Source organism: Propithecus coquereli, unplaced genomic scaffold (genome assembly GCF_000956105.1).
Source record: "Propithecus coquereli isolate 6110/MARCELLA unplaced genomic scaffold, Pcoq_1.0 Scaffold279, whole genome shotgun sequence".
Classification (NCBI taxonomy): Eukaryota; Metazoa; Chordata; class Mammalia; order Primates; family Indriidae; genus Propithecus; species Propithecus coquereli.
Genome location: NW_012148385.1, coordinates 452,469 through 472,212, shown reverse-complemented (window position 1 = coordinate 472,212; position 19,744 = coordinate 452,469). Strand labels below are relative to the sequence as shown.

At 39.9% G+C, this 19,744-nt stretch overlaps 1 protein-coding gene across 1 annotated transcript in view; it reads right to left on the bottom strand.

Moving 5' to 3' along the window:
- MFSD6 (major facilitator superfamily domain containing 6) overlaps window positions 1-18,964 on the bottom strand; it is a 57,649-nt gene extending 38,685 nt beyond the window's left edge. Inside the window, exon 1 of the mRNA XM_012647926.1 lies at window positions 17,406-18,964. Within this exon, the coding sequence (XP_012503380.1) occupies window positions 17,406-18,964 (1,559 nt within the window). The remainder of the gene's footprint in view (window positions 1-17,405) is intronic.
- Window positions 18,965-19,744: the final 780 nt, after the last annotated feature.

The following is a 19,744-nucleotide window of genomic DNA, read 5'->3' as shown; positions in this document are numbered from 1 at the left end:
AACCTGGGCTGAAGTCCCCAAGTGCACCACTCAGAAGGGTAGACTTTGGGCAAATCATAGCAAATTTGTTTCTTTCTTGGCTTGTATGGTGGATCTGCCCACCCAATGTACATGCCACCAGGAGTGCATACACATGCAGAAAAATAAACGTTTGTCACTGCTGGGCTCACTCCTACCATCATCCCACTATGTTAATCCACAAGTCCCTATTCTAGTGTCCTCTGACTCTTAGAATCTTTGGGAATCCCAGCCTTCTATACCTGCCTCAGGCTCTCCTTGCTCTACCTATTTAGATGTGTGTATCAGTCTGCTAGGCTGCCAACAACATGCCATAGACTGGGTGGCTCCAACAACAGACATTTATTTCTCACAGTTCTGGAGCCTGGAAATCTGAGCACAGGGGACCAGCATTGTTGGGTCTGGTAAGGGCTCTCTTCCTGGCTTGTAGATGACCACCCTCTTGCAGTGTCCCCACATGGTAGAAAGAGACAGAAAGAGAGAGAGCAAGCTCTCTGGTATCTCATCTTTTTTTGTTTTTTTTTAGACAGGGTCTCACTCTGTCGCCCAAGCTGAAGTGCAGTGGTGTGATCACTGTAACCTGGAACTCCTGGGCTCAAGCAATCCTTCCACCTTAGCCTCCCAAGTAGCTAGGACTACAGGTGCCTGCCACTACATCTGGCTAATTTATTTTAAAATTTTTTTGCAGAGATGGGGTCTTGCCATGTTTCCCAATCTAGTCTCAAACTCCTGACTTCAAGGGATCCTCCTGCCTTGACCTCTCAAAGTGCTGGGATTACAGGCACGAGAGTATCTCATCTTATAAGGGTACTAATCCCATCACGCGGGCCCCACTCTCATGATCTCGTCTAAACCTAATAACCTCCCCAAAGGCCCCATCTCCAAACATCACCACATTGGGGGTTAGGGCTTGAATATATGAAGGGGCAGGATAAAATTCAGTCCACAGTAACATGCTTTTCATCTCTATCTCTAAGACCCGCATTCTCTAACATAATTAGGAAGCTACGCTGGGGTTCCATGAACCCTGGCTACAGGCTCTCAGTTACTCTACTCCAGGCCTCCAAGGTGTTAATTTGATCTTTCCACCAATGGAGGGTATCAGGCTTTCATTAAGCCACTGTAAAATGACTATAATAAAAAAACTGTTTTGCAAGGCTATTGTAACAATAAAAATATTTTTTAAAAGTATCAATTGTAAAGTCTATAATAATTATTTTTATGGGTGATCTAGAAATTAAAACAAAAACTATCTGATTTAGCCTAATTGGGAAATTCAACATAAAACTTTTCCCTATAAAAGATACAAGAATCTTCTCTGTAGAATAAAGTACATTCCAGCTATCAGTTGCATTTCTGAAGCAAGGTAATAAAGAACAACGCTACTCTCAGGCATGTATGATAATAATTGATTTGTTCGCTGGTCTAGTCCTAGTTTGTTTTCTTTCTCAATTTACACTGCACTTACCAGACAAGCCTTAGGCAAAGAAAATCACACCTAAGTCATTAGGTTACTTTGGGTGTCGTATTACCTCCAGGCCTGTGCTTTTGCAGTCCCACAGAAATGCAGAAGGGCTCTAGTTCTAGTTACCGGTGAATATCATCAAGAGAACATTAGAGATATATTCATCCAGCTGTCATGTTCTCACATTAGGATGTAATTTTCATCCCTGTCTTAGAAACACTGAAATTGTCTCTTCCCAACAGCCTTGCTATATGGCACTGCTTCCAGAAGTAACACTGATGATAACAGGTTCCTTCTCAGAGGAAGATTTCTCAGAATGGATTGACCAGCTCAAGGGAAGGAAAGGGAATAGAGAGGAGGAAGAAGGTAGTTATGGAAAACCTCAAATCATGGGATGGAGCTAACTGTTCTCTACATGCCAATGTTTCCTAAAAGACATCTCCAACTTCATCCTTTCTTCCAAGATCTGGACTTATCGATACAACTTACCAATGGGCATCTCCACCATCTCGTAGGAACTGCACAAGTTCCAAACTCAAGTATCCTCTTCCCGCACCCAAAACCCATACCTTTCTCCCTGGTTCTCCTCCTCAGCGAGTGGCACCCACCTGGTGCCCAATCCATAAAACAACTCCTCTTCCTCGCCCCACCTACACCAGGTTCCCCCAAAGAGAACTCTCGATTTTATTCACTTTACTTTATTCCACTCCCAATGCCTTAGGCTAACCTTCCTATAGCACTTGACATTTTCTTTTGTGTTTTACTCTCTCCCGCCCCCTACCAGAATGTGAACTCCACGAGAGAGGGACCTCACCTGTCTTATTCAACACTGCATCCCTAGAACAGAAACTTTTTCTTTAAAGAAATATTGAATGGACACAATATTTAATTGTGAATGAACTTTCTATATGATACATGGTCATCATTGAAACACTAGTTTTCACAACTTTTATTCAATACAAATTCATCACATTACTCTCATCCTAACTGCTAAGGGGAGCTAACAGGAGGAGTAAGAGTTTCACTGGGGATAAAGGGAATAATCTGGGGCAATGCGGTAATTTACAGGAATGTAGCTCTCACCAGAAAGAGACACAAGAGGGTGCCTGAAACAGCTGAAAAAGTTGTACCAACCATTGGTCATTCAAAGCAGAAAAGAGGAAGACTAAGAGGTGAGATGGGGTTGCATAAAGGAACAAAATACTCGCCAATGTAACTCTGGGCCTATGAATCTATACGCAGAGAACGTGGGCTTTGCAGTCTGACTGGCATGGGTTTAAATCCTAACTCTTATTTGGGCAACCTGTTTAACCATTCTAAATTTCTCATCTCTAAAATGGACACAACAATGCATAACACACAAGACCGTTAAAAGGATTAAATAAGGGCATGTAAAGCATTTAGCACAACGCCTTTATAAATAATTTAAATGTAATAAAGCACTCAAATGGTAGCATAAAAACAATTACTTTTTAAAATATTATCCCATAATTGTATTTTGTTAAGGTTGGAGATTTTTTTTTACTCTTTTTTGTTAAAGAAATGGGGTCTCGCTCTGTTGTCCAGGAGTGCAGTGGTGTGATCACAGTTCACTGCAGCGTTGAACTCCTGGGCTCAAGTGATCCTCCCACCTCAGCCTCCCGGGTTGCTGGGACTGCAGGCATGAGCCACTGCACCCAGCACTTATTTTTATTTTTTACTTATTAATTATTTGGCTATTCTGAAATTGTGACCTTGCTTAAAAAAAAAACAACAAAAAAAGACTTCCATCTGGATTGGTATAAGGCATTAAATCAACAGAGGCAGTACACAAATCACTAGCTCACAATTCAAGAAAAAAGAACTTATAATTTCTCTGAAACTTCTTCAGAGAACGAAGTAAAATGAACCTTTCTAAAGTAGGGCAAGATAAATGATGATAATAAATTCTCAAGTAATTGTTCATAAAATAAACAAATAAATAAATAAAGCAGAAATCCGTTTATGTCAATTGCTCAAACTCAACTCCCCTTAGAAAAACATCCTAACTCTTCGTGTAACGCTCAAGACCTCGCAGGATCCCTGCCCACCTCACTGGCATTATTATTCCCTTCGTTCAGGCCATTCACACTGTGGTTTCCTCTGTCCCCCAGATCTTCACAGGCGGGGGGTTCTATTCAAGACTGTGCTCACATTCCCAGCCCTGCGGTCCCCGACTCCCACGGCAGGGCCCAGCACCAGTCCGTGTCCTGTTAGGAAAACAGGGCCACACATCACCACCTGAGCTTCATCGTTCCCCCAGCCCCCATTCCTCCCACCACCACCTCCTCGTGGAAGAACTGTCTTGCATGAAACCAGTTCCTGGTGCCTAAAAGGTTGGGGACCACTGTAAGCCTATCCAAGCTAAAACACCGCCTCTCCTCCATCACTCTGGAACCCTTTGCCCTGCTTTATTTTTGCCTTATATCACGCATCATTATCAGAAATAAAATCATCTGTTTACTGCACAAGGTCTACCGCGATAGAATGTTAGTCCCATGGGGGCTGGTCTTTGTCTGTCTCATCATACACTCCATCCAGCCCCAGGGTCTAGAAACGTGCCTGTCACCCAGCGTGTGCTTAGTAAATACTTGTTGAAGGAGTGAATTAGTAGCAATAGTAATGATATTGCCATTGTTCATAGTTGAGCACTTAACTTCTGTGCTGGGCATTATCTCAATTTATCTTAATTACAATGCTACAAAGTTAGGTATAATTATTACCCCCATTTATTAATGCAGAACCTGAGGCTTAACAAAGCTAAATTACTGATGTATCCAAGGTCAGACATGTGGCAAGCATGGGCTTTGAATCTAGGTCAAATGCATGCACATTCACACTTTTTACAGGTAAACTGAAAAAAAAGAAGAATAAAAGGAAATAGGACAGCTACCACACTACCCAACAATCCTGCCAGGGCTTAGAAAGAAGACTGGAGTGAAGCCTAGATCAATTTGCTTTCTTCTCTTTCTCATTCTCCTAAATGGAGCAACATGCCTGGCCCACAGTAAGAGCCAAGCCCACCCACCAACACCCCATCACAGAGGATTCCTCACTATACTCAGGAGTTAACCACAATACAGGGTCCAAAGATGTAGTACCTCGACAAATGTAACTGAAAATGTATTCTTCTTTTTGATAATGTCAGAGCTTCAATCTATATGTTAACTTTGTAAAGGAAAGAAAAAATTAGCAAGTTACTGTTTGTCGACAATTACTATTTGAAGATGTTTTCAGCAGAAAAATAATCTTCCTATAGTTGCTGAAGAGTCGCTTAACATTTCAGAAACAAGAATGGAATGGTTACTTCCTTTAAGTTGCAAAGGCTGTGGAGAGGTGCGTTATGAAGTAATAAGCTTCTTTCTTTTCTTATCCACTCCCCAAAGTATCCTACAAAATTATATAATTGCAGTCTACCAAATATTTCCATGGATATGTAGAAATGTAATTAGGCAAATTACTTAGACTTTTGACTTGTACAATAAAAAGGCAGTAAACTGACACTCTATGACTCAAGATAATTAAATAGCTGGGACAAACACCCAAACTTGGACCCACTGCCAGTAATAAACTTAATGATCTTTGGGATATCGCTTGGCTTTTTGGTATCTTGATTTCTTTTTATATATAAAGAAATATTGTAATTACTACTCAAATCAGAGCTACTGGGCACAGTTCGGTATTAATTCTTAATGAGATACTGTGAATTGCACCTGATCTCATTTTAAAGTGAAGAAAACAGGACCCGAGGTCATAGTAATTATATAAAGTAGATGTGTAATCATTTATGTTTATGCCATTTAGGGAAAATATATAAGCAATGTGCATATTAGGGACATAAAATCCTAATGTTTACCTGATATGTTTAGTTAAATATGTCTCTTTAAAACATATACAGCTATAATTATACACACACACATCTATTTGGTTCTTCTATAGGAGGATGATTATACTGATCCACTTTAAGTAGACATGGGCTTCAAGCTATTTTCCAATAGAAAATATTTTAAAAAGTAGAGAATATCTAGCACCAAGAATGGAAAATTATGACCATTTTGCCATATTTCTTTAAAGAAAAAAAATGTTACAGACAAAACAGAGGTCCTCTTTATCCTCTATCGAAGTCCTCTTCTCTTTTTGTCCTGTCCAGAAAGCCAGGGCTAATGTGAATTTAGAATGTGTTCTTCCTCTACAAATTTAAATGTCATTCCATATGTACAGGTATATCCATGAAAATATGCTTAACTTTTAAAATTTCTTGTTAAATTTTGCATAAATGTACTAAACTGTGCATCATTCGGAAATTTGCTGTTTTCCCGTTCAACATCATAGTTTTGAAAGCTTTACCATGTTGACATGTTGATTCAGTTCATTTCTTTCAACTCCTGCATAATGTTCCACCTTATGACTATACCACATTGAATGTATCCATTTCTCACTTGATGGCTATTCAGACTATTTCTCTTTTTCACTGTAAGAAAGCCACAGAAGCAAGTAAGCATCTTTGTACATGTCTTTCTGCATGTGTGTAAGAGTTTCTCTAGGCAAGTATTTACCTTAAAATGTAATTTTCAGGCCGGGCGCAGTGGCTCACGCCTGTAATGCTAGCACTCTCGGAGGCCGAGGCGGGTGGATCGCTCAAAGTCAGGAGTTTGAGACCAGCCTGAGCAAGAGCGAGACCCTGTCTCTACTAAAAAATAGAAAGAAATTATTTGGACAACTAAAAATCTATATAGAAAAAATTAGCCGGGCATGGTGGCGCATGTCTGTAGTCCCAGCTACTCGGGAGGCTGAGGCAGTAGGATTGCTCGAGCCCAGGAGTTTGAGGTTGCTGTGAGCTAGGCTGACGCCACGGCACTCTACTCCAGGCAACAAAGTGAGACTCTGTCTCAAAAAAAAAATGTAATTTTCAAACTATAGGAAAATGTCCAACTTGAGCCTTAGCACAGGTTGCAAAATTGGTCTCCATAGTGGTTGTCTTGGTAATGAATTTGTAGGAGCCACCTTTACTCTTGGTCTCGTGCTCACCTCGACCACACCCTCAGCCTGTTAGACGGTGGCAGTCTAGGGGCAGTCTGCAATCACAAAACATCCTGCACATACCAAATCAGTCCTGCTCTCTTTAACTCACTGAGTACCTCAATCTACCCAGCCACTCAAGGTGAAAGAGAAAGCAAACTAAAAGTGATACCAATGACTAAACGCCCTGGATTCATTTACACTACCTTGTGACAATGGCCTTTCATGCTGAACTATGAATAGCTCAATTATAAGTAATGATATTATTAATGAGTCAGCCTGGTAGCTATGACATAATATGGTAATACATTTCTTTGCAAAGATGTTCTTTTGAAGGGACTATAAAAACCAAATTACTCCCTTTCAACTCCTGATCATAAATTCTTCTATTTTTGAGACTCTATGGCCTACAGTTTAATATAATGAGAATCTACATTTGAAATAGCTCTAAGGGGCTTTTCCTATAAAAATGAGTATCAATATCTGTGAAAGTAAAATGGGAAGGGAATAGGAAAATAGAAATCTACCACATGTAAATAATAATAGCTGCAATTACAATTATTTAATATGCCAGTTATTACGAAGATGGTAGCTTATAGCCATCAAGCCCTAAAATACAGCATTAAGGAGTATACAAACTCTTCATATCACTAGATAGGTCATTTTTTTCATAAGTGCTATGACAGGAACTACATATATAGGATACGATCTATATGTCCTCCATATATTAACTCAGTACTTAGCAGGACAGGAATAATCCAAAATTGCTCATATTTTAACAATTCCAATGTTCTCCAGTTTGCACAAAATGAAAAATAAAATCCAGTAGTGATGGACTCGCACTGACCTATCCTCACAGTCTCACCCAATCGCTCACGTCTAAGAGAACACTGCCAGTTACACTTTTGACTAAGACCAAACCCAAGAAAAGAATTTGAAATCACTAACTTTGTGTTCTCTTATTAGAAAAGCTCTAATTAGCTCCATTCTCTAATACTCACTGTGTCAAACTAACAATGCCATCTCAGACTCTCCAAGTGGACTAACATTTTTTTGTTCTGTGTGTCAAGACATCAAGTTATTTTTTTACTTTGCTTATGAATCAGACAGCAAGCATATCTGTTTAGTTTTCTCTGAAACATTTACGATTGTGTTAAACGTGGAATCTCTTAATAAATGTTTGTGCTGATGGGTCATGACCATACAGGCCTGCCGTATTTTCACAGCAGTGCACTGAGAGATCCTCAGCGTCTCTACAGCCCTCACCCCCTAAAATTTGGCCCATTTAAAAGTAGGATCTGTCTTAGATGACTCTCCAGGTGGTTAACATTTAAGCTCAGCTTTAAAGCCAGAGTATAAATGGCAGAGAAACTGTAACCAAATATTTGATCTCTTATATTCCCACCAGTATGTAGTTTTGGGTTGGGCAGACCCAGAACAAACACCAATAAATGTCTAACTACTAGAGATTTCCTATTTTGGCCAACTTGGAATTTCTAGTTCATGGTCCATGTTTCATTAGCTTCTTTTTAAATGGAATGTGCCCTCACAGCTTTTCTCCCCTCTCCCCAATTTTAGAAACTTCAGGACATTGTCAAATAATCTTCTTTCCAACTCAGATCCCAGTGAGTCATCAGGCAGATTTTACTCCTGATACATCCCCTCCCAGTCAGAACTACTTTTCAGTTGGGTTTATTTTTCAGAAAGCTAGAGAGCTGTAGCAGTTGGAACTATAGGATTTAGCAGAGTAAAGTGTGCCTTTCTTTTGGATAGAACACTCCACCAGGGAGTCAAGAGATCCGGGGGACTTCCCCAACTGTGCAGCCTCAAATACGCCCTGCCTCAACCTGGCTTTCTTGTTGATAAAATAGTATACTCTTATAATCTCGAGATTCCTTCGGAGTTTGTAAAAATTCTGTGATGATTAAAACTCAGATAAAGTTCAGCAAGGCTAAATCTCAGCTTAGTCTCAGGGAAACAAACCTCATCACAGGACAAGGGTGAATCCTGAAGATAATTTGATGGTGGCAAAAGTAACATCATTTTTGGGAAGTACTATTGTAAGGGTGGGATTTTTTTTTTAACTTAATTGAAAAGAAATTTTTTAAATATTAAAATTCATACCCTTTGTTCAAGGAGATAGGATAACATATTTTTTTCTGGCAGCAGGGTTTAATACATGCTGTATCTCTCTTGGCAAATCACCTATCCACATAAAAAAGAAGGCTGTTTTCAAATCTCAGCTCTTTAATCCTTCGAGTTTAAAGGGAAAGGAGGAAAATGACCTTCCTTTTGCCCATTACTCAGTCATTCCTCAATTACAGGAAGCATTACTCTTTCCATATTACCATGGTATGAATTTGATTTCAAAGTAATTATTCTAATGAGAGAAGCATTTATCATTTTTTCCCAACTGACTCTGCAAATGAAATTGCTAAACCAAGGTACCAGAGAGGAATATGACCTTGTGTTCTGAGGCACCCATCATATGAAATGAATTACTTTCTCTTCTATGCATATAGAATGGTGCTAGTTATGTATCATCCTTGGGAGAATTGAAGAAACAGTCACTCAAATCATTCTCTATGTTCTGTGGTTCTGAGGAGTGTCAGCTGAGGAAGGCCAGCAGAATCAAAAAAAAAAAAAAAATTCTGGTCCTTCAAACAGGATTTTTTGAACTTTCTTAGAAGAGAGATATTCTGAAAAAGAAGTATAAGATATACTTGAGTCCTGCTTTTTAGCATGTGAAATAGCTAGATTCTATCTCTTCTTAAATACTCCGATGAATTAAATATAACTAACACTCAAGTATTGTAGAATAGCACTACCACCAACAGTAACACTAACAGCAGCTCCTCCTACTGCTTCCTGCACCTTTGCCGTCTGCCTGACTCCATACATCAGTTCCCATGTAATTCTAATACCCCTATGAGGTAAGTATTGCCATCCAGATTTACAGAAGAATAAAACTAAGACTCAGCTGATGAAGCATGCCCAGGAATGCCCAATTAAGTAAGGAGCAGAGGCAGGATGGAAGCCAGGCCAGCCAATTCAAAAGGCCTCACTTAGCGAGCACCAAGGCCAACCCTGAGGATGGAAGCCTGCAGGCCTGAATCCTCAGGCAAGCCATAAAATGAGAGGCCTGAGCTTTTATCTCTAAATCTATTTCAGATTAGCATGCTAGAGTTAATTTATCAAAATGCATACGATAAAAAAGAGAAAACATAAATGTCACTTCTTTTCACTATGTAATTTTGTATAAAAGGACTAGAATTTAAAAAAGGATACAAAACAGGCCGGGCGCAGTGGCTCACGCCTGTAATCCTAGCACTCTGGGAGGCCGAGGCGGGCGGATCGTTCTGAGCTCAGGAGTTCGAGACCAGCCTGAGCAAGAGCGAGACCCCGTCTCTACCAAAAAAATGGAAAGAAATTAATTGGACAGCTAAAAAAAATATATGTAGAAAAAATTAGCCGGGCATGGTGGCGCGTGCCTGTGGTCCCAGCTACTCGGGAGGCTGAGACAGTAGGATTGCTTGAGCCCAGGAGTTTGAGGTTGCTGTGAGCTAGGCTGACGCCATGGCACTCGCCCCAGGCAAGAGAGTGAGACTCTGTCTCAAAAAAAAAAAAAAAAAAAAAGGATACAAAACATTGTCTTTATGAAACAACTGCTTTTGAATGAAATAGGAGCTGATGTTGGCACCCAAATACTCACTTTCAAAGTTGTAACAATAAAATTACACATAATATAATTGCTAACCCCTGTAGAAACGTTTAATTGATGACCCAATTTCAGAAGTTATATTGTGGCTTTATATTTGTTTTCCTTCTTGCTTCACCATACTTTTGTATTATAAATTGTAAAAAACAATGAAACTGAGTTGTATAAAATGACTTCAGCAGAACCATAAAATCTCCCTTACACTAAAAAGCAAAGAACCCAGTCACTGTGAGTTTGCCATCTACGTTCCTCAGATCTTATCAGTAAACTCCTAATCCACTGCGACAGAAGACTCATTTTTAAAACTGACCCTGATACAGCAGATGTTACAGCAGAACTGATGTTGTGGCTAAACTATATTCTGTAATGCCTATAAGTGGGTTGACAGGTTTCCACTGCAATCTTCCTATCTCTGTGAAAAACGGATGCTGTGACCAAGAAAAATCATATAGCACCAGTCGATTATATATACTGTTCGTTAGGTCTGGGTGGAGGGCAAATAGGTGGCAAGGCAGGTAGAGGAAGTGGCCAAACGTGGAGAGCAGCAACCAATCAGAATACAGAAAAGAAACCGCAATATCAGATATTTGTGGCTAGAGACTTTGCCCTACATGAAGCATGCACAGTGAGGAGCTCCTAGCGACCTACTGACCTGCGGCTCATTACCATCTAACTAGCATCATGGTTTTGACACCCTCCACCCCCGTAGGGTTTTCATGAAGGATTCTGTGAAGACACGTGCATAAAAAGGAAACTTATACAACCCCAACCTGTTATGTAACCTGTTATATAACCCAACATGTCAACCACCCAAAGGCGGGAAACGGCAACCAATCCCACCCAGGAGACAGGCGGGACAAACTAGTGAGCAGATAAAAGACAGTGTGCACTAAGACTCTGGGGTCTTCTCCACTAGCTGAGAATGACTCGTCTCTTCCACTGAGACATACTTTCATTTTACAATAAAAGCTGTGTGTGTGAGATGGCCTTGTATTTGTGATCACTCCATCATCGGCTCCACTCGGTACCAATACTCATTCCTGACACTGGAAACCGAGGGCCAGGGAACATCAAGACAGACCTAACAGTCTGGCAGAGAAAACACAGGGCAAACAGGCCTCATCTTACCAGTGCTACGAAAAGTTGTTACATTTTATTTCATTAACTAGCCAGAGTATGTCGAATCACCAGTTTTTTACACACACCCTACAAAATCTAAAAGATAAAAATATTTCATTTTCTAGTACTGATTAACTTTAACTAGACTAAACCCATCTTTAAGAAGACAACCTTATGGTTTATAAGAACAAAACGTTCAAAAATATAAAGGCTTCATCAGGTAGTGCACTTCCAATTTAATATAATTCCATTTCATTTGACAATTTACAGTCATCACAAATTGGGGGAAAAACTTCAATTTGACCAAGATGTTTTTGAGGGGGGATGTTAATTGTTTTGAAAACAACAAACATCTTGACCTTGCAGGCTTAATAATCTGTACACTTCTGATATTGTACTATCACCTGTATTTTTATCAGATTCAATGGGGTCTTGTAGTTATGAATAACATAATATATCAGAAGACTGACAAAGTAATAATTTTAAAAATGAGCTGAACTCCTAACATAAGCCAGCGACTGTTCTAAGCAATTGCCATGTTTTATCTCATTTGGTCTTCATTTAAAAACCTTAAGAGATAGGTACTAATAGTATCCCTATTTACAGATGACAAAACAGAGATACAGAAAGTTCTATGCTTTGTCCAGGGCCATATGGTTCCAAGTGGCAGAGCCAGGCTCTGACCCAGGTACTCTGACTCAGCCCATGCTTGTAACCACTACATAATACTGCCTTTCATAAATAAAAACAGGAAGAAATCTACCTCTGGGAAAAGCAGCTATTTCCTTTCTCTTTTATTTCCCTCTCTCTTCCTTATAGTCCTGCTCCCTTTTTCTGTCCCTTGCTTATGTCTTAGGCCCACTTATAAACACCCACAGAGGGTGCCTGGCTCAGCCAACAGCATTGGGGGATGCTCAGAAAGTCAATTCTGAAGCAAGACGTGGAAACAGGTTACAGTAAATACCACAACAACACAATTCCCCACAACACAAAATATTCTCAAGCACAAGGATGCTTACTTTAAGCAATAAACCACAGGCCAACATTTCAATAAGATCAGAAACTTGGAATACTATCTTGGAGACAATTATAATTGATCTTCCTCAGCTCATTTCTCTGAGACCACATGATTTCCTTGTTGGTCTTATCCATGTTCATGGTTTTAACTGTCTCAAAGCTGCAGCCCCAATCCTAACCTCTCCATTAAGTTTCAGGCCTATAATAGTCAACTGTCTGCTAGACATCCCCATCTAGATGTCTCAACTTTAAACTAAACAATCATCCCCTCCCCAATTCTACATCTCCTTTTCGAATTTCCTATTAGATTTAGTGGGACTCCCACACCACGCTGGAAGTGGGGGAGTCTCTACCTCACTTCCCACATCAAACCATTCTGTCAATTTTACTGCCCAAATCTATACCTTCCCTCATTTCCATTGCCACTGCTGCAGTTTAGGCTGTACCATCTCTCATTCAGACTATTTTAAGAACTTTCTCAGCGGCTCCCAACTACAAAGTTACCCTGCCCATTGCAAATGAGGGTGATCATCCATATGAAAATCTATGGCCCTCCCCTGCTTAGAATCTTGCTATGGCTCCCTACTGCCTTCAGATAAAGTTCAGGTTCCTGACCCCTACATCCATCTGGGCTTCAACCTCCCCTGTTTTTTCCAACTCCCTTCTTTTTAGTGCTCAGCCCCTGGATCCTACTAATCTGGGATTCTCTAGGCCTAAATAACTGTTCAACTAAATTGAACAAATATGCAGGGTTTTGGTTTTTAAATAATAGAGTAATACTTGCTCCTGTAAAGCATGTATAAACTATAATTTCAAATTTACTATGAAAATTAAGCCTTTTAAAACACTTTAACATTTTTAAAGAGTAAATAATTATCCCTGAAGAAATTAGAAGGGGAAAAAACTATGGTCCACCACTTTTTGCTTTTTAATCAAGAATTGAGTTATTCTATTTCTATTCTATGTCTTCACTGTGGCAACTGCCATCAGAAGTCTTCCTAAGCAGTGATGGATGGTGTATGAGTCAGGATCTAATCAGGGAAACGGGCACCACCCTGTCATAATTCAGGGATTTGGTCAGGTAGGTGACAGAAGAGCTGAGAAGCCACAGCACTGTGAGAGAGCCACAGGCAGCCTACCTGGCCTAGGTTAGAAGGATGAGGGGACGAGATGCTGCTGCTGGAGCTCAGGGTCACCCACAGGGGTGGAGCCATGGGAGAGATGCAGCAGTTCGCAGAGACACTGCTGACAGGGCACGGAGGTCTCCTGAGCTAATGACAGGCTGAGGGTCTGGGGAGCAGGACCAAGTGCAGGAGTAGAGAGAGCTCCAAAGAGAGAGCTGCAGAGACCTGCAGAGGGTTCCCCTGAGTCTTCAGCTGATTTCTGACCAGAAAATGCGTGTTAAAAAAAACTACCAGAGGCCAGAGAGAGAACCACCTGAAAGGATTAAAGGGAACAGTCTCCAAAGCTTACGAAAATACGCTGCATGAACTGGAAAGACGGAAAGAAATGCCCTGGTTTTTCCCTGTCTCCCTCCCTCTAATCCTCCTCTCATCTGTGCCTCTCTTTAGCTTGGTGGTTCTCACTTGCTTGCACACTGGAATCAACTGGGGAGCTTTAAAAAGTTTGAATGCCTGGGTACAGCCCTAGAGAGGAGAATCTGCGTTAATTGGTTTGGGTGTAGCCTGGGCATTACAGAACTTTAAAAGATCTCCTGGTGAGTCTAATAGTTGAGAACCAATATATTAGCTGAACCCAGGCAGAGAAGACCAGATGCTGGGAAATACCCCCTCCAGAAATCAGTGCCCTTCCATGCAGGGCAAGGGGAGGACCTGAGAGCCTGCAGGTCTAGGATTGGCAAAGATGCACAAAGAGGTGGGTAGAAACAAGGGAGACGATGAGAAGCAAAATAATCATAGACATGATCTTCTCTAAATCCTTCAGTGGCCAGCTTGTCCCAGCTGCACAGTTTCCTCCCTCTTATAATACTTGTTCCTCCGATGACAAGACGTTTATCACACGTCCTCAGCTGAGCTGAAGCCCAGCGTCTTGCTATCTGCTTTGGCTCTTCCTGCAGCACCCCATCAGGAAAGCCTGGTGTTCCTCCTCTGGCTATTGGTATCACGTGTTTCCTTCTTTCCCAAATGGACTGGCTCATTCAGATACTTAGCTATTATTAAGTAGTAATTAATGGCTAATAATAGATAATATATTACCTCCTCTGGATATTTGCATGGCCTTGAGTGTAAGAATTTCAGGGCAAAGTCACAGATTGAGTATATTTTTTGAGTGTTCCTTAAAATGTAAATAAATTTAAATCAAATAATGCAGGTGATGGCCTAACACTGGAAAGCAATGACTTACAAATTTACAAATTATTAATATTTATTGCAATTTGTTTTCTTAATAATTACAATCCTACTCATGGCTGTTAAAACATTCTGCAAGGTGAAGATACTTTAAGATACATTTATATCTTATTAATCTTTACATAAATAAGCCTAAAAACATACTTGCTGTAAATTTCAAAGTCTTGTGATTTCAAATCAAAAGAAATTTACTTTATATTTACTAATATTTAGTGGAAACATTAAGAATTATCCTATTTGCCTGAGAAAGTCATTTTCCAGAGGACAAAATCCAAAGTCCAAAATCAGAAATCATCTACTCTGTGTGTTTGTGTGTTTGGACTAATAGGTTATTTCCTGAAAAACTGGGCCCAAATTGTGAAACTGTTAACATACCAAGTGGTTCAAAACTGGACATGCTATTTTTAAAATTGTTTTCTGGTGTGAATTTTTCTTATTATGACTCTATGTAAAGAATTTGTAAGAATCCAGTTCTGACTACATTAAGATACTTATAATTTTTACGGTAGTGCTGTCTCCTAAAAACAAACTCCCAGTAGAACAGTCACAAAATACTGAAGAAATACACATGTATACATAAAGGCCACAGACAGATCTATCTTTGTGCTCCAACAAGAAATATATAAAGACCAATAGAAAGATAATTTCTTTTCACCAACCATGTAATGTATGATATTCTTCCAAAGGAAATTTAAGCTATCAACACTGCACTTTTAAACCCCACCACCACCTGATTGGGCTCCCCAAATTCTCACCAAAAGAAATATATCCATTCTGAGTTATGTCAACATAATCTCATTTTTGTTATCAGATTCTTTTGAAAGTACTTAAAATAATGAATACATTTTGATGGACAGAATTAAAACTCAAAAGAGGTGAATGATCACATATTGATGGAATTCCAGTAGGCTCTTGGGAGCAACAAGGCGACCACAGGAGCCATCTTTATCTATCACATCATTAAATAAGAAAAGGGAGATGCTTTTTGTACATAAAACCAGAAAATTAAGTGAACTGTAGTTTTTTATATAATGAATAATTACTATTACTTAGGAAAGATAAGCACAGTATAAGATCATGTAATTACCAAAAGCAATAGTAAATCCACTAGGATTTTATCATGAAAATACCGTGTATACCTTTTCTTAGCATGTGAAATGAACCTAACAATTTCTTTGAAAATAGAACCTGAACACATACCATGTACTGAGTCAGTGTTAAACTAATGTTGTTGACCTATTAAATAATGATGTCTAGGAACTTCACTTATTTATAAGACCTAATTGCCTTTTAGGAATAAATGACGATAATTTTAAAGATACTGAGAACTGCGGTGAGATTTGCTCATACACCCAAGCTGAAGAGAAGGGTCTAATTCATCTTGGTCAAGTCACACAGCTCAGATAATGTAAACATGGCCTGGACAGGGTTAAAGGACAGCCCAAGTCCTAATATTACAGGGCTCTTTTTCAGAATGCTCCCACTTAATGTGCCTCAGGCATTCTGTGGGTCCAGGAACCATCCACACAGTGCCTGACTTTGTTTAGTGACAACAAAGGGGTCAAAGATTGAGAAAGAGAAAGAACAGGACACAACCTCCCAAAGCAAAACCAAACTAAACAAGAAAACATATTCATAATTGTTTAAGGAAAAAATTGATTCTAGGTTAAAACTTTACATTAGAAAATATTTTTCTCAGTAGAAAGCAAATAAAAACTAAAGATCAATGTTTCTCAAATCTTACTATTTCTTCTTTTTAATTTCTTATAGAAACAGCAGATTTAAAGATTACCACATACACATAAACACATACTTGCTTTCTTTCAGTTATGACACTTCAAATTTTAGGGACAAACTTTTCTATGAGGCAAGAATGCTTAATCAAGTGTAGCTGGCTCCAGATTTTAGAGCCAAGAATAAAACAAAAAGATCTATAAAGAACAAGATACTGTTCGATCAGCTTCAGGCAAACATTAATGGTGAGAAACATACAACAAGAAACACTAGGCATTTCTTTTGACTAAAAGGATTACATGGGAAATTTTAGGTGGAAGAAAGATTTTTAAGCATCTCATAAATGCAGAGAATCATGTAGCCATCAGAAAAAAATTAAGAACCTCCTCCACGTAATATCATGGATTGGGGATTATGTTGGGTTACATTACAGCCTTATTAAATATAATGGACATCTTCATTGCCATATATTCAAGCTCTATCTATGTCACCAAGTGCCTGAGAATAAACAAAGGCTAAAAAAACATAATCCACTTTATCCACTTAAGCTCTCCTTCCTAAAGGCCTGAGACAGGTGGCCCCTTCAAGGTCCATGGAGTAATGTATTCTTAAAATTGGTGTTCTCACACCTGAAAACATTTACTGTAAGAGTCTCTTGCACACTGCTCAAGTCACCTACAGATCTTTTTCTGAGGGGTGGGAGAGGGGAGGCAGCCATTCTTTGTTTGTTTTGGATAATCCAACTAGTTTCTTGATTTCCTTCCTTTTGTTTCTATTTTAAGGAGGAAGAGCAACAGAAAGCCCCATTCCCACCCCAACCCTACCCCAACACAAATTATAGTATCTCTAAATGTGTTAAAAGGAGGTATAAACTATAGAAAAATAAAGTTCAATTGCTCAGGTGCAGGAATAGTAAACATTTTCTTACCTGATGTGGCCAATCAATTCAATAAGCTTGTGACTAAAGAAATAAGCTGTCAGCTCGGACACATGACTCAGGACTGAACAGACCCCAAAGAGGGTTGTAGTTCCATTCAGGTCTTCCAAATGCCAGTAGAGAAAGGTGAACACGAAGCCATATCCGAAACCCATAAACCAAGCCACGAACAACACTGAGCCGTACTGCACACTGCAGAGCAGTTTGATTAAGTCCCAAAAGTTGAAGGCCTGCGAGTGGCTTGTGGTGGTCGGGGTCTCCTCAGAGGACTCTGTGGAGGTGTTCCTCTCCACCTGAGGGATCTCCACCTCTTTCCCTTTATTATCGTCATTTTTGAAGTGGTTGTAGCGGAACCGGAACTGAGTAGCCACGATCAAGGCCATGGTCATGAGTACTCCGAAGACGATGAAGACGATCTGGTAGTTCCGGTACTCAGGGGGCTTGCACCCCTTTCCATCGATAAGCACATCTACATGGGTGTAGTCAATCCCGATGCCCACGGACAGCATCGCCAGGCCCCAGCCCAAGGAGCCCCACATGCGCTGCAACCCATAGCGGTCTCTGTGTTTTCCCAGATACTGGAGTGTTACTGTGTCTACAATCGTGACAGAAGAGGCACTGAAAAATTCTCCTATGATGACAACTACCAAGATCACCAAGAATATAGCTTCAACTTCTTGTTGATCATACACAAGAGTGACTTGGTCAGAAGGTAAAGATTTGGTGGTCGTGACAATAGCAGTGGTTGTCTCCCTGGTTACATTTCCTGGGCGGGTAGGAGTAGCTGTGCTTGAGCTCAAGGTAAAGTCCATAATCTGGTGAGTAATTCCATGTGTCTGGGGCTGCAGAGTGGGTTCACTGGTCTTGTTTGGAGCTGCTGAAACAATAACAGCATCTGAGACGTTGGGCCCTGTTTCTAACAACGATGGCCAATAGGTAGGAGGCAGGTCCCGTTTCTCACGTATTTTTGGTGATATGGTAAGGAAAGAGGTAACGGAAGAATGCGTTGGCAGGATGGTTAACTGTTCACTTGCATTGGTGGGGCGAGCTGTTGGGGGAATCTTTGGTACACATCTCAAGGTAGCGGGTTTGACAAATCCAATGCCCAGGTTGAATAGAACCCAACATAAAAGAGAAAAGAGCAGGACAATTTTGCCTTTTTTAAAGCGGTCTGCAACTACACCCCAAAAGGGGGCACTGCAGAATTCAATGAAGTATCGAATACCTACCAGCAGTCCACTCTGGCTGGGTGACATTCCCAGCTGTTTATAGTACACAGGCAAAAGCGGGTAGAGAGAGCCATAGGCAGAGTAGAAGAAAAAATAAAAGACCTTGGAAATTAGAAGATCGTTGTTTATTTTAACACAATGTTTCTCTATCCAGTCTATTTCCTCCTCAGGAATAGCAGCTGTTTCTGTGGAGGAGGGTGTTTCATTTGAAGGTGGTTCTGGTTCCCTGGAAACACCATTAAAGGGATCAGCTAGCACATATTTTCTCTTCTGTTCCTCTTCATCATCAGTTAAGATAGCAACTTTATCATCTGCCGCCATGGCTTACCACCACCATCAGAAAGTTTATGACCTTCGGAATTTTGATTGTTGATCTGTAAAGTGAAATTTAAAAGACGGCTTAGTAATGACAATCATAACATGTAAACACAGAACTTCATCTTGCAGGAAACTAAGGAGTTACAAACTGTAGCTAAAATAATAATTGTGAGAGAGGACTCTCATCATTTATCACTTGCAGCCACATAATACTGGTAAAGAAACATAGCTTTTAAAAAATCGAATACTTTTTGTGGCTACTGACTACCAAATTACATCTTCCAATGTCAGGTTTATAGCTAAGATTCATTCCCAATCTTTTCATTGATACCCAGGGAAAATGTGCAAATGATAGGGATTATGTCTAAACCAAATACAGGGAGTTGAAAATAACCACTTTTCACAGTTTCTTGGTTTTACTCTTGAAACAAATCCACTGCATTATGAAGTCTAGAATTCTTTAGGAAAAAAAGGAGCTAAAACCATTCAGTTTCTGAGGAAAAATAGATTACACTTTAACCACAACCACAAATGTAATGAGAAAGAGGGAGCCGACTGCACTTCTGCAACTGGAGTTGGTCACTAGTGCCATGACAAAGACATCCTGGCAAGGAAGTAGTCTTCGAATTGCTAATACTATGTATATTTCTCCAGTTGTGCTTTTATAGATTACGATTTAAGAAAATATCAGAAAAAAGTAGGAGATAACATTTATCGAGCACTTAACTCTGTACCAGATAACATTTAAAGATCTTTACATGTATTGATTCATATCCATCAAAA